The 26,425-nt window shown below is 41.4% G+C and overlaps 1 protein-coding gene across 6 annotated transcripts in view; it reads left to right on the forward strand.

The window, feature by feature from the left end:
* Positions 1-26,425, forward strand: part of PRKG1 (protein kinase cGMP-dependent 1) — a 1,430,268-nt gene that overhangs the window by 1,167,079 nt on the left and 236,764 nt on the right. For all 6 annotated transcript variants that reach the window (XM_069753539.1, XM_069753538.1, XM_069753540.1 and 3 more), the window contains exon 5: positions 2,217-2,280. In XM_069753539.1, the coding sequence (XP_069609640.1) occupies positions 2,217-2,280 (64 nt within the window). The remainder of the gene's footprint in view (positions 1-2,216; positions 2,281-26,425) is intronic.

The raw sequence follows: 26,425 nt of genomic DNA on the forward strand, positions 1-26,425 counted from the left end.
CTGTTCCAAATTATTAGGCACAGTGGAAATTTTAAACATTTGATATGTTTTAAAGAACTGAAAATGCTCATTTGTAGAATTTGCAGCATTAGGAGGTCACATTCACTGAACCAAAAATCTATGTTACTCATTTAACTCCAAAACATCCTAACAGGCCGAGTTACATGTTAACATATAAACCCTTGTGTGATATCACCTTTACACTTCTTGCATCCTTTGAACTTGTGAGCTTTTGGAGAGTTTCTGCTTGTATTTCTTTGCATGAAGTCAGAATCGCCTCCCAGAGCTGCTGTTTTGATGTGAACTGCCTCCTACCCTCATAGATCTTTTGCTGGATGATACTCCAAAGATTCTCTATAGGGTTGAGGTCAAGGGAAGATGGTGGCCGCACCATGAGTTTATCTCCTTTTATGCCCATATCAGCCAATGACTCAGAGGTATTCTTTGCAGCATGAAATGGCGCATTGTCATGCATGAAGATGATTTTGCTCCTGAAGGCACTTTTCTGCTTTTTATACCATGGAAGAAAGTTGTCAGTCAGAAACTCTATATACTTTGCAGAGGTCATTTTCACACCTTCGGGGACCTTAAATGGCCCTACCAGCTGTTTCCCCATGATTCCGGCCAAAAACATGACTCCTCCACCTCCTTGCTGACGCCACAGCCTTGTTGGGACATGGTGGCCATCCACCAACCATCCACTACTCCATCCATCTGGACTAACCAGGGTTGCTGGATAGTAAACAAGTCTGTTTGGAAATTAGTCTTCATGCATGTCTGGGCCCACTGCAATCATTTCTGCTTGTGAACACTGTTTAGGGGTGGCCGCATAGTAGGTTTATGCACCACAGCAAGCCTTTGAAGGATCCTACACCTTGAGGTTTAAGGGACTCCAGATGGACCAGCAGCTTCAAATAACTGTTTGCTGCTTTGTAATGGTATTTTGCCAGCTGCTCTCTTAATCCGCTGAATTTGTCTGGCAGAAACCTTCCTCATTATGCCTTTATCTGCATGAACTCTGTCTGTGCTCTGTTTCAGTCACAAATCTCTTCACAGTATGATGATTACTCTTAAGCTTTCGTGAAATATATAATGTTTATCTATTTAATGCTTTTCAGCAGCAGAGAGATCCTTTTTATTTCCCATATTGCTTGAAACCTGTGACCTGCTTAACAATGTAGAACTTCAATTTTAAGTAGTTTTCCTTTAATTAGAATCACCTGGAAAACTAATTATCACATGTGTTAAAGATTGATTTCAGTGATCCATTGAGCCCTGAGACACAATACCATCCATGAGTTTATTTGAAAAGCAAAACAATAAAATGTTTATGAAACTTAAATCCAATTTGCATAACAATTTGGAATACGGTGTAGTCTTCACTGGACTCTAAGTTAAAACATGAAATTCATTTTTCACTATTTTGCTGCAGTTGGAATGTTTCTTTTTCCATTTATTCAATACATTGTATTGGAAAATGAATGGTGTCATTCAAAAGTACAGCTAAAAAAAACAAGCCCTCCTAGAGCTAAGTCAACAAAAAAAATAAGCAAATCATAACTTTTAGCTTTTGGAAGAAAGGTAGGAAAAAAAAAGGAAGTGCAAAACTTAAAATCTCTGAGTTCTTAAGGGGATATTTGGGAATGTTTAGTGTGAATGCCTCCTCTTTATTTCTCCAGTTATTTGATAGTCCTTTTATGTAGTCTTGTAAATATGTTACAAGCATTTACTTTGATAGCAGGTTTTCTTCTCCACCTAAAATATTCCAATTGTTTTTTATAATCTGAAATTAGAGGGTTGATCTCCCAGTTTACTGGCAGTAATAGAACTGGTTTGATGCATGGAGTTCTCTGTGCTTTCATACTACTGTTTGCCAATGCCGATTTCTTTAATAATGTTTCCTAGTGTCCAAGAGACTTAGGAGAATCTTTGACAAGCTAGATGGAGTTTATTGGTTTTGTTTATCAGAAAAACCCTCCAGCTTATCAGGCTTGACATTAAGAATAGATATAACTCAAGATAGCTCAAATTACTTTGAGAGATTAAGGGACAGGAGCAAAACCGCACAGATGAGATTCTATAAATTACATTGTTGGCTTCGAAGTAGGAAGTCTCAGCAAGAGACAGATAAACTTTATTCACTTTTATTACCACTTTACGATATCTTCTAGGATATTTCAGAAATAGCCAATATTTCTTTTCTCTTTATTTTTCAGTGTCCCAACATTCCAGACCCTTCCTGAAGAAATTCTTAGTAAACTTGCCGATGTACTTGAAGAGGTAAGGAAAACACTCATCATTTATTTTTTTCAGCTTATTTTTTTGGAAAATTATGTTACTGTAGCTCCTATCGCAAAAATGTATTTTGTTGAAAGATTGCGTTAATATTTGTGTTGATGCCTCTTTTAACTCTTGACTTTTTCATGTGTTTTAAATTTCTGTCTCCTGAATTTTATAGTTCAAACTGGCATAATTTTTTTTACTGGCTTTGTTTTAGTTTCATGCTATCTCTCCTTCATAACAAGTTGCTTTTCAATATTTTGTTAGTTGCCCATGGAACCAGACAGCATTTTAGTTCTTCTCTGTTGTCAGGCATGTGATCTAACTGAAAGACCAGGAGAGTGGCTGTAGGAGATGCAGTGGTAGCATATAGGACTTGATGCCTGAAAAACCTCTCTGCCCCTTAGGATCCCACCACAATTGACAGGAGTTCCTATATTTGTAGAATAATGCTGGGAATAAATGACAATAAGGCAGCTTGTAGGAAAAATGGTTGCCATTCTTGGGAATTTCAAGAAGTGGGGAGGGAGGTCAAGTGTTCAGAATTTTGCACTGTTAACGAGGGGAAGTATACAACACAACTGTTATGGCAGGTAGGGGACCTGATGCAGATATGTATATGGCACAGAAGCTTCACGTCATGTCTATTCTTGAAGTGATCCTATAGATAATAGATGGTGGGTGCACTACTAGTGAAGCAATGGGGTATAAATAGGGTACTGCATCCTGCATGAAGCGCAATGTGTATGAAGGAGAAAAAAGAACATTCAATATGACCTGAACACCTACAATATTTCAATATTATATTTTATTACACCTACTGACAAACAATTAAGCCACATAAAAATCACAGAAAAAGGTAATGTACATGAAACCCTTTGGTAGATAGAACAGCTAATATATAAGATACTCAACAAGTGATAATCTGCAATAAAGTTGGGCAGGTACAGTGGTGGATAAAGCAAGAGTGACGCTGATCTCTATCGTATGAAAATACATATAAATATAGATGCAAATATGGATATAAACGATACCAGAGTACACATGTACTTGTTGGCGTCCCGACATTGGTTCAAAAAGAGCAACCACGAGACAATCCCATGTGGAAATGATATAAAATAAAGGTAACAATAACATGGGGTTAGTGCAGAACCTAAAGATGTCGCATCCTGTAAAGTAAACAGCCTACCATGCACAGCACAAACAATATGCTAAAATGGCAAGTGAAACATGCCACAACCTCAATAACCAATATGATAGATAACAGGAGTAACCCATGTGTCCTATGGCTGACTGCAAGAAGACCGCTAAGGATTCCTGTCTAATAACGAGGTAGTGGATACAGCATACAGAGCCAAATAATATGAGGCTCTAGAGAAAGGCTGCCAAAAAAGTGCCTGAGTGCATGGTTATCCAACCAGGGGAGAGGGACAAAACTCACGCGTATCGCTGCTCACGCAGCTTCTTCAGGGACAATGAGCTGTGTTAAGTCAGAAAGTGCAGGTTTAAATACTTAGCTAATCAGTGCACTAATGGTTACCGGTGCTGGTTTGCGGTCCCTCAGCATATCTCAGAGAGGTATGGCTGGATATGTGGTCAGCCTGTATGTCATACCTCGGGCTTGATAGCCGCGGCGGGCAAAAAACAGCTGTTGCTTAGCGAAGTGTTGGCAAAGTCTGCGCATGCGTGAGCAGCCCCAGCAGCCAAATAACATCAAAGCCTGCAAGTTGGTATCAGACTGAGCAATTAAGCGCTATAAGTGAACAAACCAGTGATAGATCATGAAGGAGTGGCATAGAGAACAAAGGGCCATGTTTTAACCAAGGTATATCAGTGACACATGATTAACATGTTGATACTAGAAGTCAACTCATACAGAAGTACAACTGTGAAAATGTTAAAAGGGTAAAGATGCAGTTCCAAAAGTGGGGTACCCCATTGGATATCAAAAATCCTTATGATAGAGCAGGGGCAGAACTTCCCTGGAGCATATAAGGAGAGAACTAAATTGTAGCCTGTCGACAGCAACGGTATCATGGCTGCAGAAAGATATTGAATATCACCATAGCAAAAACATGAAACAAAAATAAAGTAAAAAATAAACATAAACAAAAATTCCCCATGGTTAGGATGTGCCCTGGTTAGATAAAGAAACCTGTCCATAAAAGGGGAATGGAGGAAGGGTGGAAAAGCTAAAGACATGGGCGTATGAAGCTACAGTAAATCCAATTATGCACCAACAGTATTTATGTACATGGAAATCATTAACTGAACAACCATGGTATAGGCTCCCAAACCAGACGATACTTGAAGTGATCCTGTCATAATGAAAAACAGTATATTCTGCAGTTCCATGTTATAGAGCGTTAAAAGCTGAGAAAATTGATAGTTTTGTGGGGAAAGATTTAGCATAGAATGTAAGTTATTGATCTAATATGTTGCATGCACTCCACTCAGGATATGAGGGCAATAGAAAGCAAACATGAAGATTGTTTTTTAAATCCTGGGGACATCTTACTCAGGGCGACCATTAGCTATAATTCTTCAGAGTAGAGGGTAGGTAACAATTTACAGGCATGCAGCTATGACACAGTTCTGAGCTGCAGTTGATCATAGGGGTTTTATTCAAGCTTCTTTTCATCACACAGAATCACTTCTCTTCATGTAATGCTTCATCAACATATGTGATAGTCTCTTTACACATAACTTCTCTTCACAGATAACTTCTCTTCACACATCATGGTGTCTTCACCTAAGCAGAACTGTACCTTGCTCATGCAGTGAGGTGGGGGGAGAGGGGATGAGTCCAGTTCTGTAGATCTCTTACTTCTGTCTTGGAGTAATATAGATACTCCTGTATGTCCTGACTGCTTCTATGATTACAGCAATCACTCCTCTGGAAGAACTGGTCTATACAGCTTGCCTGATTTCAGTCTGACAGCAGACTCTCTAGCACACACCCTACACTTGGATGTCCAGAACACAATAACAACTTTCCCAGGATCCCCTGGGGCTGAGCTAATCACTCCCTGTCTGCTATAACCATTTTAACCTCTATAGTTGCTGGATGATTCTAAATCAACAGTGCAGCTTTTGTCTGTCACAAATGCTTATCAAAAAGGAAAATGAAGTAGAACACAGTCAACAGACCACAAAAATTATTACAAATTATAATTTTTACAGGATCTTTTTTTCATCTAAAACTCATGTACACGTGTTGATACTCTTGAAATTACTCCAGAAAATGAAGTATTTCTCCCAGAAAATTATTGCAATCACACATGCTTTTTTTATATACGTTTACCGTATATACTCGAGTATAAGCCGAGATTTTCAGCCCAAATTTTTGGGCTGAAAGTGCCCCCCTCGGCTTATACTCGAGTCACGGTAGTGGTGGGGTCGGCGGGTGAGGGGGAGAGGGCGCTGAGGCATACTTACCTAGTCCCAGCGATCCTCGCGCTGTCCCTGCCTTCCTCCCCGTCTTCTGTGCTGCAGCGTCTTCCCCTCTTCAGCGGTCACGTGGGGCCGCTCATTAGAGATATGAATAAGCGGCTCCACCTCCCATAGGGGCGGAGCCGCCTATTCATTTCTCTAATCAGCGGTGCCGGTGACCGCTGACAGGAAGATGCTGCAGCACAGAAGACGGGGAGGAAGGCAGGGACAGCGCGAGGATCGCTGGGACTAGGTAAGTATGTTATATTCACCTGTCCGCGTTCCAGCCGCCGGGCGTCGCTCCATCTTCCCGGCGCCTCCATCTTCCCGGCGTCTGCGCTCTGACTGTTCAGGCAGAGGGCGCGATGACGCATATAGTGTGCGCGGCGCCCTCTGCCTGATCAGTCAGAGCAGAGACGCCGGGAAGATGGAGGCGCCGGGACCGGACGCTGGGAGCTGCAATCAAGGGAGGTGAGTATGTGTTTTTTTTTTTTTATTGCAGCAGCAGCAGCGGCAGCACAGATTTATGTGCAGCATCTATGGGGGCAGTATGAACGGCATACAGCACTATATGGGGGCAGTATGAACGGCACACAGCACTATATGGGGGCAGTATGAACGGCACACAGCACTATATGGGGGCAGTATGAACGGCACACAGCACTATATGGGGGCAGTATGAACGGCACACAGCACTATATGGGGGCAGTATGAACGGCACACAGCACTATATGGGGGCAGTATGAACGGCACACAGCACTATATGGGGGCAGTATGAACGGCACACAGCACTATATGGGGGCAGTATGAACGGCACACAGCACTATATGGGGGCAGTATGAACGGCACACAGCACTATATGGGGGCAGTATGAACGGCACACAGCACTATATGAGGCATCTGTGCAGCATCTATGGGGGCAGTATGAACGGCACACAGCACTATATGGGGCATCTGTGCAGCATCTATGGGGCAGTATGAACGGCACACAGCACTATATGGGGCATCTGTGCAGCATCTATGGGGCAATATGAACGGTGCAGAGCACTATATGGCACAGCTATGGGGAAATAATGATCTATTTTTATTTTTGAAATTCACCGGTAAATGCTACATTTCCACCCTAGGCTTATACTCGAGTCAATAAGTTTTCCCAGTTTTTTGTGGCAAAATTAGGGGGTTGGCTTATACTCGGGTCGGCTTATACTCGAGTATATACGGTATTTCCTTTGTGTGTATTGGAACAACACAAAATAAGAGAAAAGGGGGGTCAAATTGGATTTAGTTTCACACAACCCCCCCAATGGGCAGGACAAAATTGTTGGCACCTTTCCAAAAGTGTGGGTAATCAAATTTGTTTCAAGCATGTGATGCTCATTCAAACTCCCCTGTGATAAGTAACAGGTGGGAACTGTATCACTTGTAAAGTAGAAATTTACAAGATGCAGAATTGTTTTTGAATAGTGTTCTATCTTTCATTGTAATGTTCACAAAATCTGTGCTACAAGCAGAATCTACCAGCATCTACCTGATTACAGAGGGTCCCGCTGTTGTGTCCCCCTAATGATTGGCTTTAATCACACTGGTAACCTCTCATCCTCTTCATGCTATGTAGTCTATTATAACAAGGTACATATATGTAACATAAACACAATGCAATTATAACATCGACATTCAGAGGGGGCAAGCAAAAAACAGTAACAAATAACATAGTGCTATGGTTTGAAAAACGGCAATAAAACTCTGAAATCAGAGATCCATCTAAAATTCAAAGGGCCTCATGAAAAAATTATAAGGCAATTACCACCTACTGATAGTAAACTGAAATAGCAGCAAAGATAGCAATAATTAATGGTATGTATAATAGCGCTGAATATCAAAGAACCCAAAATGAGAGGAAGTGCTAGAGAGCAGAAAGTCACCCACCTGTTATTCCTTACAAAAAGCAGGCTGCACCACAGTGATCATTAATGACCACTGCTCTGGTCACTGTCTTTAAGCCATGGTCACCCATACAGCTCCTATTAATATAAAGAAGTGAGTGGAGGACGGTCACACATGAGTACAATAACTCTGTTCACACTTGGAAGTTCAGGACCCCTGTTGTGATAGATGATAATTTCAGTGGTGATAAATGTTGGTTATTATAACTTATGACCTTGAGGCTTGAACGCCTTTTTCTTTTTTGTTGACTTGATAGTGTGGCTTCTTTCTATCTCTCTCTCATTCTGTCCCACTTTCTCTCTCCACATATAGATGCTCTAGGGGCAGACACAGACAGAATTGGGCCCTTGGTAAAGAACAGTATATGGGCTTTTTGTAGTCCAGTAATCACAATGCACTGCTTTATGTGTCTGTGATAGAAACCTCTTTGGAGCTTGAAGTAATCCCCCCTTAGCACTTGGGCCCTTGTGCGTCTGCACAGGTTGCACCAATGGTATGTCTTCCCCTGATATATACATATGTAAATGACTTAAATCTCAGACTCTAATATTGCATATGTTTCCCTTGTGCCATCAAGACAGCACTGAGCCATCGGGGCATGGAATACACATGGGATGGGAAGCTATCAGCAGAACCTTTAGGTTCTGTTTTCTGTGATCAGATTTTTTTTCTATAAAATCACATAGTTGCTTGATCACATGGAAATTTGGGGAATTTGAAGGCCAAGTCAACACTTGCAACTTTTTATAATTTTCTTCAAACCATTCCCAAATCTTTTTTGCAGTGTGGGATGTCACATAATAATGCTGATAATGGGCACTGCCATCACGGAAAACTGAAGGGTGCACTGGGTCTAATACAACATTTAGCTGTTTAATGGATGTCATAGTTACATCCACATGAAGACCAGGAACCTACGTAGCAGAGCTTTGCCTAAGGCATCATAACATTACCTGGAGCATCAGGTGTCTTCTTGTTACTATAGTTCTTCACACAGTGCATCCTAGTGTGCATGCCCCTTGCTGCCAACAAACCAAAGAATGTTTTTTCATTGCGCAATGGCCCAAGTCCGAAGACCAGATGCTCATTGAGAAATCTTTCAGTAGTGGACATGGATCAGCGTCATAATATTGACTGGTCTGAGTCATTGCAGCTGCATATGGAGCAAGCTGCAATGGACTGTTCTTAAAGTTTTGTTTTCAAACATAGCCTCTCCTCAGTGCAAGACATATGAAAGCACGCATAGAGTTTGCTAAAAAAAACACATGAAGGACTCCCAGACTGTGAGAATTAAGATTCTCTGGTCTGATGAGACAAAGATAGAGCTTTTTTTGTAATAATTCTAAGCAGTTTTGTGGAAAAAAACCAGGCACTGCTCATCACCTGCCCAATACAATCCCAACATTGAAACATGGTGGTGGCAGCATCATGCTATCGGGATGTTTTTCAGCTGCAGGGACAGGACAACTGGTTGCCATTGAAGGAAACATGAATGTGGCCAAGTACAGAGATATCTTGGTTGAAAACCTCTTCCAGAGTGCTCCGGACCTCAGACTTGGCCAAAGGTTCACGTTCCAACAAGACAATGATCCTAAGCACACAACTAAAATAACAAAGGAGTGGCTTCAGAACAACTCTGTGACCAATCTTTACTGGCCCAGCCAGAGCCCTGACCTAAACCCAATAGAGCATCTCTGGAGACACCTGAAAATGGCTGTCCAACCACCAATGTTCACCATCCAACCTGAAAGAACTGGAGAGGATCTGCAAGGAAGAATGGCAGAGGATCCCCAAATACATGTGTGAAAAACTTGTTGCATCGTTCCAAAGACTGTGTACAGCCATCGTTCCATGGCTGTACTAGCTCAAAGGGGTGCTTCTACTCAATACTGAGCAAAGGGTCTGAATGATTATGACCATGTGATGTGTCAGTTTTTCTTTTTTAATACATTTGCAAAACTTTCTACATTTCTGTTTTTTTCAGTCAGGATGGGGTGCAGAGTGTACATTAATGAGAAAAAAATGAACTTTTTGGAATTTACCAAATGGCTGCAATGAAAAAGAGTGAAAAATTTAAAGGGGTCTAAATATGCTCATACTGGCCTGTCGTATCATACTGCCTTGATGTTTTTACAATGTCGAAAACAAGAAACACAAAAAAAAAGATAATAAAATAAAACAAATGAAGGAATTGCAATTGTTTCACCATTTTGCCCCACTTGGATATTTGTTTCTTATTTTCAGTAGACTATATGGTCAAGTGAATGGTGTGTCATTCGAAACTACAACTTGTCTAGCAAAAAACAAGCCCTCATATCCCTCATAAGGCTATGTGTACAAAAACAAAAATTAAAAAGGTTACGGCTCTTGGAAGTAAAGGATAAACAAAAATTAAAGCACCAAAATAAAAACTTGACCGGCCCTGAAGGGGTTATTATAGTTGAGTCCTGCTGCCAATGTAATGACATGATGAATGTTCAATCTAATCATCCAGATTGTAAGTGGTAACATAGTAACATAGTAACATAGTAACATAGTTAGTAAGGCCGAAAAAAGACATTTGTCCATCCAGTTCAGCCTATATTCCATCATAATAAATCCCCAGATCTACGTCCTTCTACAGAACCTAATTGTATGATACAATATTGTTCTGCTCCAGGAAGACATCCAGGCCTCTCTTGAACCCCTCGACTGAGTTCGCCATCACCACCTCCTCAGGCAAGCAATTCCAGATTCTCACTGCCCTAACAGTAAAGAATCCTCTTCTATGTTGGTGGAAAAACCTTCTCTCCTCCAGACGCAAAGAATGCCCCCTTGTGCCCGTCACCTTCCTTGGTATAAACAGATCCTCAGCGAGATATTTGTATTGTCCCCTTATATACTTATACATGGTTATTAGATCGCCTCTCAGTCGTCTTTTTTCTAGACTAAATAATCCTAATTTCGCTAATCTATCTGGGTATTGTAGTTCTCCCATCCCCTTTATCAATTTTGTTGCCCTCCTTTGTACTCTCTCTAGTTCCATTATATCCTTCCTGAGCACCGGTGCCCAAAACTGGACACAGTACTCCATGTGCGGTCTAACTAGGGATTTGTACAGAGGCAGTATAATGCTCTCATCATGTGTATCCAGACCTCTTTTAATGCACCCTATGATCCTGTTTGCCTTGGCAGCTGCTGCCTGGCACTGGCTGCTCCAGGTAAGTTTATCATTAACTAGGATCCCCAAGTCCTTCTCCCTGTCAGATTTACCCAGTGGTTTCCCATTCAGTGTGTAATGGTGACATTGATTCCTTCTTCCCATGTGTATAACCTTACATTTATCATTGTTAAACCTCATCTGCCACCTTTCAGCCCAAGTTTCCAACTTATCCAGATCCATCTGTAGCAGAATACTATCTTCTCTTGTATTAACTGCTTTACATAGTTTTGTATCATCTGCAAATATTGATATTTTACTGTGTAAACCTTCTACTAGATCATTAATGAATATGTTGAAGAGAACAGGTCCCAATACCGACCCCTGCGGTACCCCACTGGTCACAGCGACCCAGTTAGAGACTATACCATTTATAACCACCCTCTGCAAGTGGTGACATGGGGAATGGAGTGTAACCAATTCCGCATACTTACTGATCATTTTCTTGGGATTCCTTTAGTGGAAATAGCAGTGTAATTTTATGCTAAGAAAAGGGTGTTGCATTTTGATGGCCTTTATGACGCATATTATTACTGGTCCCTAGTAACTTCTACGGACCTCTCATAAACTCAGGGCTTGGTAGATGGGTGTTTGTCACTATGGGGCGATCATGTGAATGCAGGTCACACAACGCTGAACCCTGTGGGTTATGAGCTATGGAGTGATGATTAAGGATCATGTGATTCAGCTATTATACTCAGGGTATGTTACTGTGGTTCGTGCTACTGTATGGCTTGGTGCTCGATCTAGAGCAATGGTGACCTCCTGATAAGATTATCATTTACATATATTGGTCCATTTTTGGTGTTCGCTTATTAACACAAGGTCAGATAGATAAGAGGGTCCAGGCTGGTACTTACATCTGAATATTCATTACTTGATATGAAATGTTTGTTGGCCCTGTGCCATGGCGATGCCTTTATGTTCCTATTGAGAGCTCATCTATGTTCTTATTGAAAGCTCACTGATATGCTTTTGCACTTTATTAACCCTATGAGCGTTGGCACTTCCCCTAACGTGGACACAATTACTGATTGTCTATAGTATTTGTATGTGTGCATATATGTATTCTTAGTATTGAGGACTATTACCTTCTAACACCATTAGGTGATGATATTCTACTATTATTACTATTACTATTAAGTTCAGTGTGTATATCTGCGCATCTCCTCTCTCCATATAGATCAATGTAACCATCTTATAATGTGTTGAACATTATGGCGAAAATGCATGCACTCTGCTTATATTCCAGTCTTCACATTCTGCAGTTCATTTCCTTTTTAACTGTTTTTATTTAGTCTTTTTTGTCTTACATTTATTGAAATAAAGATTTACTGATTTAAAAATATAATGCTTTCTATGGGAGTAACTCATCTCCCATTTATCTGTTTGGACAATATGGGGCGATCAAGGTCAGATAGTCGCTGATCTTGTGACTGAAGGCCGTGTGATATTTCTGGTACTGTCTGTAGACATCACTCCCCTCTCTGAGATGGGTGTGAATGCATGACAACTGGGTATTTTTTGGGCATTGATTCTTTTTATGGCTGCACCCATGTATTAATTGATCTGCTTTATATCTGACTCAGAAGAAAAATATTCAAGTGTCCAAAGGAAAATAAAATCAAGGATCTTTATTGTTTCTTCATAGCAATGAGCTGTATGAAACACAGAAGACAAAATAAACCAAAATAAGATACAAAAAAATAAAACAAAATAATCTCATGCTATTTATGTGGTTGCCAGTCAGCGGCGACGTGATGAGCTGATCGTTGGCCGCATGACGTCACTGGCACTGTTTGTAGTCATCACTCCTCTTTCTGGTCAATAATATTCAGGTTGGGCGGTACTTTCCTGCTACGATCCATAAACGCTGTGTTTTGACACCAGATCTGAGAGTGATCGCAAGCGCATGCCTGAACGACTAGGCCACACACAAGACACCGGTGTGTTAGACATGAGTTATAGAACTGGTGATTCAGTGACCTATAGGGATTGAGGGGCTCGTTAGGGACTTTAATGTATTTGCCTTGTTTTATCCTCTGAATCCCGGCATGCAGGTATTTAATGTCGGTCTATTATAATAGAGATGTAGCTTTAATGTATGAACAGGACCCCGCTTCCTATATATTTATTTTTCACATGGCCCACAGAGTCGCTGCTCCTATTGACTTGATAATGTCCTGTTTGCATCTTTCCGTGCATTTTCAGCTGCTCAGTCGATTTTGTCAATAATCTTCTCAGTTTCTATCAGTACTTTGCTCAGCTTGCCGTCTTTCCTGCTGCACAAAGTATCCTGTTTGACAGCAATTATAGATGGTCCACAGTATTATCTAGCAGGGGCTGTTTTAGAAGCATTGGGGGCCTCTCATAAATGGAAAAGAACAATTAAGTCACTAATTTATAAAGGATTTCCCACAATAGTATGCGATTGTTTATCACCAGACTTTGCCGTCACTTATTAAATAATGAGGGTCTGACTCTAGGACCCCCCCAATATATAGCATGAGGGGGCTGAACACTGATGATCAGTGGCGTACATAGAAATCACAGGGCCCCATAGCAAAAGTTCTAACAAACTGAGTATGTTAAATTTGCCCTATAATAAAGTTGTGTGCAGTGGCGTTCTATAGCATTTGTGTATGGTTATTCTAATTACCTCATAATGAGCATTGCACTTTGGTAGGCTTTACTGTTCAGTGTGTTAGAAAGGGATGCAAAAAAATGAGTATGACTGCTCAGAATTTATAGGGTCTGTTTGCAGCCTGTTACAATGGATAGTACAGTTGAGCAAAAAAAAAAATTTCTATAGTGTCAACATTTTCTTCACTGCTGTGCAATTAAGTGGGAACTGTGCAGACAATAATGACATTACAAAATAACACGATTCAATAGTAACAGGAGGAACAAGGGTCCTGCCTACAAGCTTAAAATCTGTAAGGAAATAGGGGGATACAAAAGGTAAAAAATGTTTGTCATGTAAGGTCCAGCCATCATTATAATAAATAGGGCATTACAAATAAAGCTTCATGAACCATGCATCAGCCAGTATCTGCATTTATACAGTTACCAAGATCTATTGGGTGCATAGAGAAGGTGGACAGAGATGAAGAGGAAGGACCAGATTCTGAGGAGAATTTATAAAGGAGGAACAGTGAAGAGTTAGATTAGTGAAGTGATGGGAGTGTCTGAAGAGATGTATTTCTAGAGCATTCTTTATATTTTGGGGGCTAGATATTAATTGGATTGTCTCAAGTAGTGCATTCCAGAATAATGGTGCATCACGAGAGAAGTCTGGGAGGCAGACGTAGAAGGTTCAGATTATGGAGGATGTTAGTCTTAGATCATTTGCAGAACGGAGAGCACGAGTACAGTGGTAGACAGAGATAAGGGAGGAGATGAATAATGGTGCGGAACTGTGAAAAGCTTTGTGAATGAGAGTGCTAAGTTTATATTGTCCCCTGTAGCAGATGGATAACCAGTGCAACGACTGACACAAGATGGAGGCATCAGTGTAGCAGCTGTATAGAAATCTGTCAGTCGCTGCCACATTCAAGATGGATTGAAGAGTAGAAAGCTTAGTAAGAAGGAGACAGTAGAGAGTTGCAGTAGTCTAGACGAGAATGGTGAGATCCACAGAACCCTGATTCGGTAGCCACATCGATAATCTGTGGCTGCTAGTGCAGAACCCTGTGTAATTCCCTTTACCTTTTACATCCTCGTTGCCTCTTTTGATTAGTAGTACAATCTTGACTTCATGCGGATGCGTGCATCACAACAAAACACTGGCGTCACTCTGGACCTACTAATCACTGGAGGAGCTGGGGTAGAAGAAGATTCGGAGTGCTCTGGTCCAGTATTTTCTAACATCCAACATTGTTACTGGGTCAAGGTCCTGCAATTTATTTTTGCTCAACTGTAATAGATAGAGGTGTGCATATGAGTTGTAGACATAACACAGAAGGAATTTGTAGCTTGAGAGTATTTCCAAAGGGGCTTTATTTTTCAGACAATGAAATAATAAAAATGGGTTTGAAGATAGATCTACGTTTTAAAAGTAATTTACGTTATGCACCTGTAACCCATTTTTTTAACCAGATTTTGACTTTTGCTTTGTTATTCTATGCTTTCTTTTCAGAGTTTTAAGGTCATATTGATTTTTCTTTTCCCACAGTGAAAGCTGCACCACTTCTATTTTACCATCTTAAAATAACACCAGCTCTCAAAAATAAGTATTTATATTTAGTCAAGGGCTTAGTGGAAAAGTCCTATTTTCACCTGAATAAAAAAGCTGTAAATCTCCAGGGTGAATGTACACATACGAGCCGAGCGCTGCTGTCATCTCCGAAATGTCATCAGCGTTTATCCACACCTTTGGGAGGAATCTGGGATTGTCAGTGACACTTTGTGGCAGCATGCAAAGGCCACGCGAGAGCATCAGTACAGATTTCTGTGCCTGTAATTATAGGATGTTGATAATTATAGGGTTTATGGAAAGAAACACTTGTGTGCTTTGTAGAAAAGTAACATTAAATTATTCTAATGATCTACTCATGATATGGCCTTTAGAATCTGAGAGATAATATTGTTTGCTTACTGACAATTAAATCTCAACTTTTTTGGTGAAAGTTTCAGTGAATATTTTAAGCACTTATTATGTTTCTTATTAGTTATGTTCTAAGTGGCAGTATTATTTAAACCCTGTGTATAATTATTGTACTGTTTAACCACTGTTCTATCAGCACTGACAGCCATTATCGTGTATATATAGTTGTTATATTTTTAATAATACAGTATAATGTTTATTTATGGGATTATATGGTGCTATTGTTTTATTTCTTCATGACTATTGCCACTTGGGCATTTTTTTGCATACTAGTTTACAAACATAGTCTGTCACACTTAAAGGGGTTTTCCAGTACCTTTATACTGATGGCCTATCATTGGGACAGTTCATCAATACCATATATTTGGTCTGTCCTACCAATTTGTTGTATCTGATGCCTGCACTGGCCGAATGTGATCATTTGTGACGCTCATTACCAGTTACAGGTGTGAAGTACTGCCCACCTGTCTCTATTCAAATGAGTAAGGCTAGGTTCACATTGCGTTAGGGCAGTCCGTTTAGCGCATGGCGCTACGGACTGCGCTAACGCAATGTCCCAAAAGGGATCACGTTTGGCGATCCCGCTAGAGCAGACACCCAATCTGCGCTATCGAGGAACAGACCTCGGACGCTGCAAGCAGCGTCCGCGGTCCGTCCGAATCTAACGGGACATCGCTAGCGCATGCCGAAAATGGCATGCGCTGGCGATGCGCTAGAGATCCGTTAGCACATTGCCATCAATGGGTGTGCTAACGGATCCGTTGCATGGCGTTAATTGCGACAATTTCGCCATGTAACGGAGTCCGCTAGCGTTAACCCATTAACGCAATGTGAACCTAGCCTAAGGGTGGATTTGCAGTTCCATGCTGCAGCCAGTAGCCTGGTGTACTAATGTCAATTAACAGTGACTTATATAGCTGAACTACCCACATTTATTTGTTATGTAATGTTGGTATACCTGTGCAAGATTTGCGTCCTACTATTTTATGTACTGCTGTTTGTATTGCTGCTGTAATATCGTAATTTCTCACCAGGATCAATAAAGTGTATTGTATAGTATACAGTTGGTGGAGCTTTGCTGTTCTGCTGTGCAACTGAGCATATATGGCTGACGCTAGCACCACGAACAGCCTCCAATGATCTGGTATTATTGACCTATCCTAAGGATGAGCCACAAATGTATTGGACAACCCTTTCAAAAGTTAACTGTACTTTCAAGTAGCTTATCAGATTAAGCAGCAATATTTGTATATATGACTTGTATCCTGCATTTTATTACTTACTGCAAAGTCAAAAGTTTACATACTGTACACTAAGATTACTATGCCTTTAAGCAATTCTGGACTGCCCATAGGATGACGTCATGTGTTTGAAAGTTTCTGTTTTTTTTTTTGCAACATCTGAGTTAATTAGAGGCACACTTATGGATGTATTTTAATGCACACCTGAAACACAATGCTTCTTTGTGTAGCATCATGGGAAAGTTTAAATAAATCAGCCAAGATATCAGGAAGAGCATTGTGGACTTGCACAAGTTTGGCTCATCCTTGAGTACAATTTCAGGATACCTGAAGGTGCCTCGTTCATCTGTACAAACAATTACATGCAAGTGCAAATAAGATGGGAATGTCCAGCCATCATACCGCTCATACCAATCAGGAAGGAGGTGGGTTCTGTGTTTGAAAGATGAACGTGCTTTGATCTGACATGTGCATATCAACCCAGGGACAAAAGCAAAAGACCTTGTGAGGATGAAGGCGGAAGTTGGTAAAATTGTGTTAATATCCACAATGAACAAAATACTGTATCAAAATGGGTTGAAAGGCCTCTCTGCCAGGAAGAAGTCAGTATTCCAAAAGAAGCATAAAAAAGCCAGATTAATGTTTGTAAATGCACACAGGAACAAATACCTTAATTTTTGGAGACATGCCTTGTGGTCTGATGAAATTAAAACTGAAATTTTTGGGCATAATGACCATCGATACGTTTGGAGTAAAGAGGGAGAAGCTTGGAAGCCTAACAACACACTCTCAACTGTGAAACACGTGGGTGGCAGCATAATGTTGTGGGGTTGAAATACGTCTTCCAAATGGACATTGACCCGAAGCATACACCAAAATGGTGACAAAGTGGCATAACGATAACAAAGTCAATGGAGTGGCCATGAAAAAAGCCCTGAACTCAATCCTATTGAAAATTGATGGGCAAAGCTGAAAAGGCAGGTGTGAGCAAGGTGACCTACAAACCTGGATCAGTTACACCAGTTTTGTCAGGAGGAATGGGCCCAAATTCCGACCAATTATTGTGAGAAGCTTGTGGAAGGAGATTCCAAACGTTTGACCCAAGCCATTCAGTTTAACCGCAATGGTACCAAATACTAATGAAATGTAAGTAAACTTTTGACTTTGCAGTAAGTAATAAAATGCCTTAAAACATTATCTCTCTCATTATTCTGGCATTTGGCAAATATTTACAATTATGGTAATCCCAATTGAACTAAAACAGGAAAGGTTTATTCTGATTTCATGTCAGATATTGAGAAAAACGTAAACTTCTGCTTTAAACTGTATATATATATAATATTTAATATTCTATTCACTTGCACTATTCATTTATTGAAAGTACAATTCTCATTTAATGATTGTGTTTTACAATATGCATCTCCAGGAATTTATAATTGCCTAATCTAGGGGTTTGTCACATTAGTTTTACAATTTAGCAGAGTTTAACAACAGGAATCATAAAAATGTGTAATACACACACTGTTAGGATTGAGCTCTGTATGAATGTTCCAGAGGTTGCACTGTGATTTCCAGCTAATATGTGCTTTGCATTCTTGCAATGACAGTTTCTCTGATTATTAGAAAATTGCAGTAGTCCAGGTGAGAATGAATCAGAGCAACAATAAGAGGAGTCAAAAGTAAGGAAAGGTCAAATAATCTTAGGTAAATTCCTTAGATGTTTATCTACAATGGAACAGATGTAATAATAATGCGTCATTCCATCCCTATATCAATCAAACAAAAATATCAAGGTATTCTGCTACTACGTGGAGCATCATTTATAATTATACGGCAATGATGACAGGCATGGATAATTCCAAACTGTGGAAAAAATTTACTATAGCATGCTGTACAATAGTCAACATTATCAGGAAGCCCTTGGAGAAATTTTTACTGAGAGTTGTTTGAAAATTTGCTGCTTTGTCTTTTAAGAAATGTCATGGATCACATCTGCGGATGACTTGAAAAGAATGAAGCCAATGAATTAAAATTGTTTTCTGTCTGCTGCGAGCACTCTTTTATATTATGTTTTTGCTTGCAGCTTAGAAAGACCTTTTCTCTATATGCCTAATATCCAATATAAATCATGTACAGTTTTTCAAAACAAAAAATATCTTATGGTTGTTTAAACAGAAATCGACTGCCCGTAAGTCACTGCTTGCAATAAGAGCTGCCAGAGTCATCAACTGCTAAAATGCAATTTGAAAGAAGAACAGAAAATCAGGTTAAGTTTTTATGAAAAAAGTAAAGTTTCCAGATGCTTCAGCATAATCCCGAAATAAGCAGTAGGACTGTAATATGGCAGCATAAAGCGTTATCAGCGGGCACCTGGGAAATGGATTTATATTTTAAAAAAGCTGCTCATTTTAGGAAGTTAGAACAGGAATTTCTGTCCAAACTCCGGTTTAAAGCAGGTTTTACATAAGACAAAATTATAATGAGAAGTCTGTTCTCTGTTATCCCCATAAGCTAACCGAAAGTTCAGCCGCTGTGTTTTTTATGGAGTCAGTCCCTGCCCGACTAATGGTATTTCATGGCTTGCTGATGTTTATGTAAATGCACAATAGCCCTACAATAAATGACATGAAGCCTCAGGAATCAGGACCCCGTGTGGGTCATGATATTGTTAAAGTGATAGATTTACATTAAAGGGAACCTGTCACCCCCAAAATTGAAGATGAGCTAAGCCCACCGACATCAGGGGCTTATCTACAGCATTCTGGAATGATAAGCCCCGATGTATCCTGAAAGATGAGAAAAAGAGGTTAGATTATACTCACCTGGGGGGGTGGTCCGGTCCGATGGGCGTCGCGGTCCGGTCCAGGGCCTCCTATCTTCATAGGATAACATCCTCTTCTTGTCTTCATGCTGTGGCTCCGGCGCAGGCGTACTTTGTCTGCCCTGTTGAGGGCAGAGCAAAGTACTGCAGTGCGCAGGCACTGGGCTCCTCTGACCTTTCTCGGCGTCTGCACACTGCAGTACTTTGCTCTGCCCTCAACACGGCAGACAAAGTACGCCTGCGCCGGAGCGTGAAGACAAGAAGAGGACGTCATCATAAGAGGATAGGAGGCCCCGGACCGGACTGTGACGCCCATCGGACCGGACCACAGCGGGACTGCCCCTGGGCGAGTATAATATAACCTCTTTTTCTCATCTTTCAGGATACATCAGGGGCTTATCTACAGCATTACAGAATGATGTATATAAGCCCCTGATGCTGGTGGGCTTAGCTCACCGTCGATTTTGGGGGTGACAGATTCCTTTTAAATTGGACACTTCATCATCTAACTTTTATTATAACTACAATGATAACAGAGGAAGTGACTTAGCATAAGCTATATGTTTATTACATTCATATAATTTGCTCGTCCGGTCTGATTTACATAGTAAAATAGTACTTGTAAATAGGAGCCAGCTCTTGTACCCATCCGCTTCGTAGACCGGTGCATTGACTTTCACAAGGACCCAGTCACGTCCAATTGTCAATGGCCAAATGGCAGGTTCTCCCGATCCCAGAAAAAGGGTCCAATTATACTGACGAGACCTGGTCAGAGTTTGATCAAAGTAGGAACAGTTTTTCTTGGAGGTGGAGACAAAAAAAAAGTTTCTCCATCTTGTCCGTTATGTCCGTCTGTGAAAATCGGACCACACCAGGATGTTATTTGAGTGCGGTGTGATGTTTTCCAAATACCCATAGACTTGCATTGCCGATTTTGATCTGACACTCGGACATGAGCATAGCTCTATAGAATAACATGGGTACCAGTGCTATCTGTTAGAACCACTGATGACACTCGTCTGATATAATCTCTGCCCTTAGACAGAAAATTGGGGAGTGAAGCAGGTCAGTAGCGCTCACTTCACGTTTTACCAAACTCCACCTCTGTTTCCTGCTTCACCTCTTTCATAAATGACTCGTATAATAAATAATAATACATTTACTGCAGTATTATACATACTGTAGTTACATAGGGTGAAAAAGACCTAGGTCCATCAGGTTCAGACTCTCTCCACCAATTATACATTCTTTGTCACTAAATTACCTATATCCCACAATGTCATTTCTGCTGAGAAAGGCATCCAGCCTTTTTTAAAAAAGCTGTTATAGTGTCGGCCATTACTACCTCTTGTGGTCGGCATTCCACAGTCTGACTGCACTAACTGTAAAGAACCCTTTACTATTTAGCATCCGGAATTGCCTTTCTTCCTCCACCTGTAATAAGTGCACCTTGGTCCTTAGTATTGTATAATATATACATGTATTTATACATATAAATGAGATTCCCTTTGAGGCATCTTTCTTTCTAAGCTAAACAAGCCCCACTTTACCAACCTCTCATCATATGAGAGGCCTCCATCGCTTGTAATAATCTTGTTGTCGCCTTTGAACTGAATTTAACTTCTGAAAATCCTTTTTAAAATGTGGCGCCCAAAAGTGGATCCCATATTCTAGATGTGGCCTCACAAGCAAGGACCTTAGATTGATAGAACAAAACATATTAATTACAATATTTACAATGTCTAAACTTTCCAAAATTCCTATAAATATGAAAAATGTAAGTGTTCAAAAAATATGATAAATCAATTATGCGATATTAATAATTATGATAATATTCACCATCATTATGCTTGAGTTGCTACATTTCTACTCCAACTCCACTACTCTCACTCCTCAGTGCTGGAGTGAAGCTGAGACCATTTGTCTCGATGGGCATCATGGTAATATAGAATAGCCCAATGTTTTCTCCAGCGCACCGGTGCTGTCTACAACAGCTGTAATGTGGTGAAGAGATAACTGCCACGCTGCGAGTTGCACCCGTTGTATATACTGCATGTGCCATTCTGATAAATGTAGCACTATTCCTGTATTCCTATAATAAAAATCCAAGAAATAAGGAAAGAAGGGGCTACATGGCGTTCTATAAATCTCCCCAGTTATTGCTCCAGGTATAATTGTGTGCTGACTCTGGATACTGTTTGTGATCACATTCACATGTAGTGTGAAGAGCTCATTTTAGAAATGCCTGTAAGCCAGAAGCATCAATTCTGGCAAGCACTACTCTGAAATTGGCCTCTGTTATGTTTCTCCACATCCCTCCTCCGGTATCTGCTCTCAGGGGAGGGAAAGCACTTTATGTAATACTCATAATTTTGCCTTCAAATACTGAGATAATTCTACCTGCTGTTCTGCTAAGGTGAAATGACTTGAAAAGGGCCTCATTTACATGACTTCAATTCCAAATGTTAGCTTGAAGTAGCTCACTTCATTTCCCGAGGAGCAGTTTTTCAGGAAAAGTGAGGACCTAAAGGGTCTGACGTATGCTCAGGATATGGCTGTTGTCCTGCCCAAATGTATTCCCAGTAGAGTCAGTAGAAGGTGGCACATCCGAAAAATATGAAATGCAGTGTTTGTGTAAGTGCATCTTAATGTTTGGAAAATTAATTTTAAAGGAGAACTACACAATGTCTTATGTACAAACATACCTGTGCATGTTAACCCCTTAGCGACCGCCGATACGCCTTTTAACGGCGGCCGCTAAGGGTACTTAAGCCACAGCGCCGTTAATTAACGGCGCTGTGGAAAAAGTACATAGCGCCCCCCCAGAGGCCGATTTTCTCCGGGGTCTCGGCTGCCGGGGGTAGCCGAGACCCCAGAGAACATGATTCGGGTCGGTTTTCACCGACCCCGCTTTTGCGATCGCCGGTAATTAACCGTTTACCGGCGATCGCAAAAAAAAAAAAAAAACGCGATTAGTATTGTGTTTCTCTCCCCTCTAATGTGATCGGACATTAGAGGGGAGAGAAATAGGGTCCCCCGAGCCCCCCACGGTACCTTATGTACCGGAGAAGGTGCCCCCCCCGGTCCCCGACCCTCCTCCTTCCTGCCCGGGCTCCAAAATGGCGGGCGCATGTGCAGATGCGCCCGCCAAAGCCTAGCTTCCCCCGGTGTATTGGGGTCTGTTTTTACAGACCCCCTGGAGCGATCGCAGACCCCCTGGAGCGATCGCAATCCCAGGGGTCTTTACAGACCCCCGGGATTGCGATAGCTGCAAATAGTTTGTAAAAAAAAAAAATGCTTTGCATTTCTCTCCCCTCTGATGTGATTGCACATCAGAGGGGAGAGAAATAGAGCCCCCGAGCCCCCCACCATACCGCCTGCTCCTGTCCCCGGTCCTCAGTAGTGGTCCCCGGTCCTCAGTAGTGGTCCCCGGTCCCCAGCCCACTGCTCCTGGCCCCCCTTCTTCTTCTCTGCTGGAAGAAAATGGCGGGCGCATGCGCAGTGCGCCTGCCATGATCTGCCAGCAGAGACCCAGCAACCTATGAGAATTTTCTCATTGGCTGCTGGGTTTTGATTACTGTAATATGTCCAATTACAGTGATCAAAACCCCTAATATTTGATAAACATGGCAGCACTTGGGCTGTACCTTTCTCTTCTCTCCTTGTAGTTGTTCTAGGAGAGAAGAGAGAGAGACTACAGTTCAAGTGCTGCTCTGTCAGTGACAAAAAACATAATATCTGCCTCCGCCAGCATCCCATTTACCCACCCCCGTTCTCCGTAATCCCTGCATCACCAGCAGAGGATTATAAAAAAAAAAAAAAAAAAAAAAGAAAAAATAAATAATAATTTTTTTTTTAAATTTTTTTTAGGGTTAGGGTTAGGGTTAGGGTTAGGGGTAGGGTTAGGGTTAGGGTTAGGGTTAGGGTTAGGGGAGGAATTAGATAAAATGGCTCGCAGAACTTTTAGCGCGGAGCAAGCTTACAGCCTGCTTTGCTCCGGCAGCTCCGGCAGCGAAACAGATTCTGCCCCTGAAGTTGAGCAGTTTTCAGACAGTGATGACGACTCTTCCTCCACGGGATCCCCCAGCCCGGTGGTAGCGGAGTCGGTCGTCACTGCTGAAGCTTCAGAGGCAGGACCAAGTACCGCAGTCCCCCCACCGCTGTGGTATAATGACACCTCATTTTCCCCTCAAATTCCCCCTTTTTCTGCAGTCCCTGGAATAAAAGTAGATGTCGCCAATTTTACCCCCATTGATTTTTTTGAAATTTTCATTAGCCCCGAAGTCCTGCAATTAATCGTCCACCAAACTAACCTATATGCCCGGCAATATATTTCCCAAAAACCCACTGCCTTTCATTCCCGTTCCTGGATCCCCACAAATGTCCCCGAAATTAAAAAATTCTTAGGCCTCACCCTGAATATGGGTATAGTAAAAAAACCCACTCTCCGCTCTTACTGGGCAACAAAAGCTGTCCACTGCACCCCTGTATTTGCAGCCATCATGTCCCGAGCCCGTTACGAAGCCCTGATGAGATTCCTCCACTTCAGTGACAATGTCCAAGCTCTCCCAAGAACTGACCCCAACTACGATCGGCTAAATAAATTAAGACCCCTAATTTCCCTCCTAAAAACTTCCTTTCTAAATTCCTATACCCCAGAGCAAAATATGGCAGTCGACGAGTCCTTGATGAGCTACAAGGGCCGTCTTTCATTCCGCCAATTTATTCCCTCCAAGAGAGCCAAATACGGCGTAAAATTATATAAAGCTTGCGAGAGCTCATCAGGGTACACGTCCACCTTCCTAATTTACGAAGGTAGGGACCGCCAAATAAACCCCCCAAACTGCCCCCAGACAATTGGTATCCCAGGCAAAATTGTCTGGGAGCTAATGACGCCCTTTCTCAATCAAGGGTACCACGTGTACACAGATAATTATTACACGAGTATCCCCCTATACAAATCCCTCCATGCTGCAAGTACAGGGGCCTGTGGGACAGTGAGGAAAAACAGAGTGGGGTTTCCGTCACAGTTGGTGTCCAGACGTTTGGAGAGGGGGGCGTCATTTTCACTTGCAAGCGACCAACTACTTGCAGTGAAGTGGAAAGACAGGAAGGACGTCTATATGCTTTCCACACTGCATACGGACACCACTGTGACGGTCAGAGAGAGGGGTGCCACCAGGGACAAAGAAAAACCTGTCTGCGTCACAGAATATAATAGACATATGGGTGGCGTAGACCTGTCAGACCAGGTTCTGCAACCATACCTGGTCAAGAGGAAGACCAGGGCGTGGTATAAAAAGGTGGGAATCTATCTAATTCAGACTGCCACCTACAACAGTTTTGTCCTATACAAAAAATCTCAAGGACCACTAACTTTCCTGCACTTTCAGGAAAAAGTAGTAGAGAGCCTCATATTTGAGTCCATGGCACCGGGGGAAGCCTTCGACTCTGAGGATTCCCGGAGACTGTCAGAACGCCATTTTCCTCACCCTGTCCCTGTCACTCCCACCCAAAGGTATCCTCAAAAAAGGTACCGAGTTTGCAGAAAGCATGGCAGGCGGAGTGATTCCCGATTTTATTGCCCCACATGCCCATCCCAACCAGGCCTTTGTATCTCCCCCTGTTTTGAGACCTACCACACCACCTACAATTATTAGTTTGTTTTTTTTTTCAATCATTTTTATTTTCTGCTTAGTGGCCCCAGTAGTACAATTTGGAACAATTGATAAATATTTTAATTAGTAGATCCCATTTTACCCCATTTCACAATTAATTCCAGAATTTGATCAATCCCATACCAAACTACTATCCCAACAAATTCTCATCCACGTACCCACGTCTGTACGCTCTAGAGTGTGGACCCCACAAATGTTCTTGCAAAGTCAGGTCATCTGAAAATTCTACGACTCGATCAATCCCATACCAAACTACTATTCCAACAAATTCTCATCCACGTACCCACGTCTGTACGCTCTAGAGTGTGGACCCCACAAATGTTCTTGCAAAGTCAGGTCATCTGAAAATTCTACGACTCGATCAATCCCATACCAAACTACTATTCCAACAAATTCTCATCCACGTACCCACGTCTGTACGCTCTAGAGTGTGGACCCCACAAATGTTCTTGCAAAGTCAGGTCATCTGAAAATTCTACGACTCGATCAATCCCATACCAAACTACTATTCCAACAAATTCTCGTCCACGTACCTATGTCAATAAGCGTTAGAATGTGGACCCCAGAAATGATCTTGAAAAGTGAGATTATTTGAAAATGAATTCTAGGACTTTATTACTCAAACATTTTTGACCATTTATCTAACTTTGACTGTTTTATAACTGTCTTGCTACACAAAACTTTGGCTTCCATTTATATTACTTATATTTATGTTGATGATACGGGCATGATCATTTTATTGTAGGATTTCTAAAAAATGAGGAAGTTCCGTACTTATACACTATGGGTTTTACTTTATGGTTCTTGCCGAACCTCTGGTACCAGACAATACTTTCTATAGAGAACTGGTTGTTTTGTGCATATAGCGGTTCTGACCTTGGCGGGTGGGAGCTTGCTATGGTGTACCACGTCTATTGGCACATTCGTCTCTCATATAGGGATTGATGGAGCTAAAAGGACATTGTACGACCAGTCTCTGAAAGTGTCTGCCATTCTAGCCCTGATGGTGTTCTTTCATCTTTGGAACAAACTCCGCTTTGCCACATAGTTGGCTGCATTTTCCTACACATTTTGCCCTTCATTCCAGTACAGTTTATTCTTCCTGCTACAATATACGCAAATGCGGGACAACTGTTTTGTTAGCAAGACCAATTTTATAGTCAGCCATTGTGTTTTAGGAGCATGCCTCCCTCTGTGAGTAATAATTCCTGGAAGGATTTTCTT

The sequence above is a fragment of the Ranitomeya imitator genome, chromosome 2 (assembly GCF_032444005.1).
Source record: "Ranitomeya imitator isolate aRanImi1 chromosome 2, aRanImi1.pri, whole genome shotgun sequence".
In the NCBI taxonomy this organism is placed as follows: Eukaryota; Metazoa; Chordata; class Amphibia; order Anura; family Dendrobatidae; genus Ranitomeya; species Ranitomeya imitator.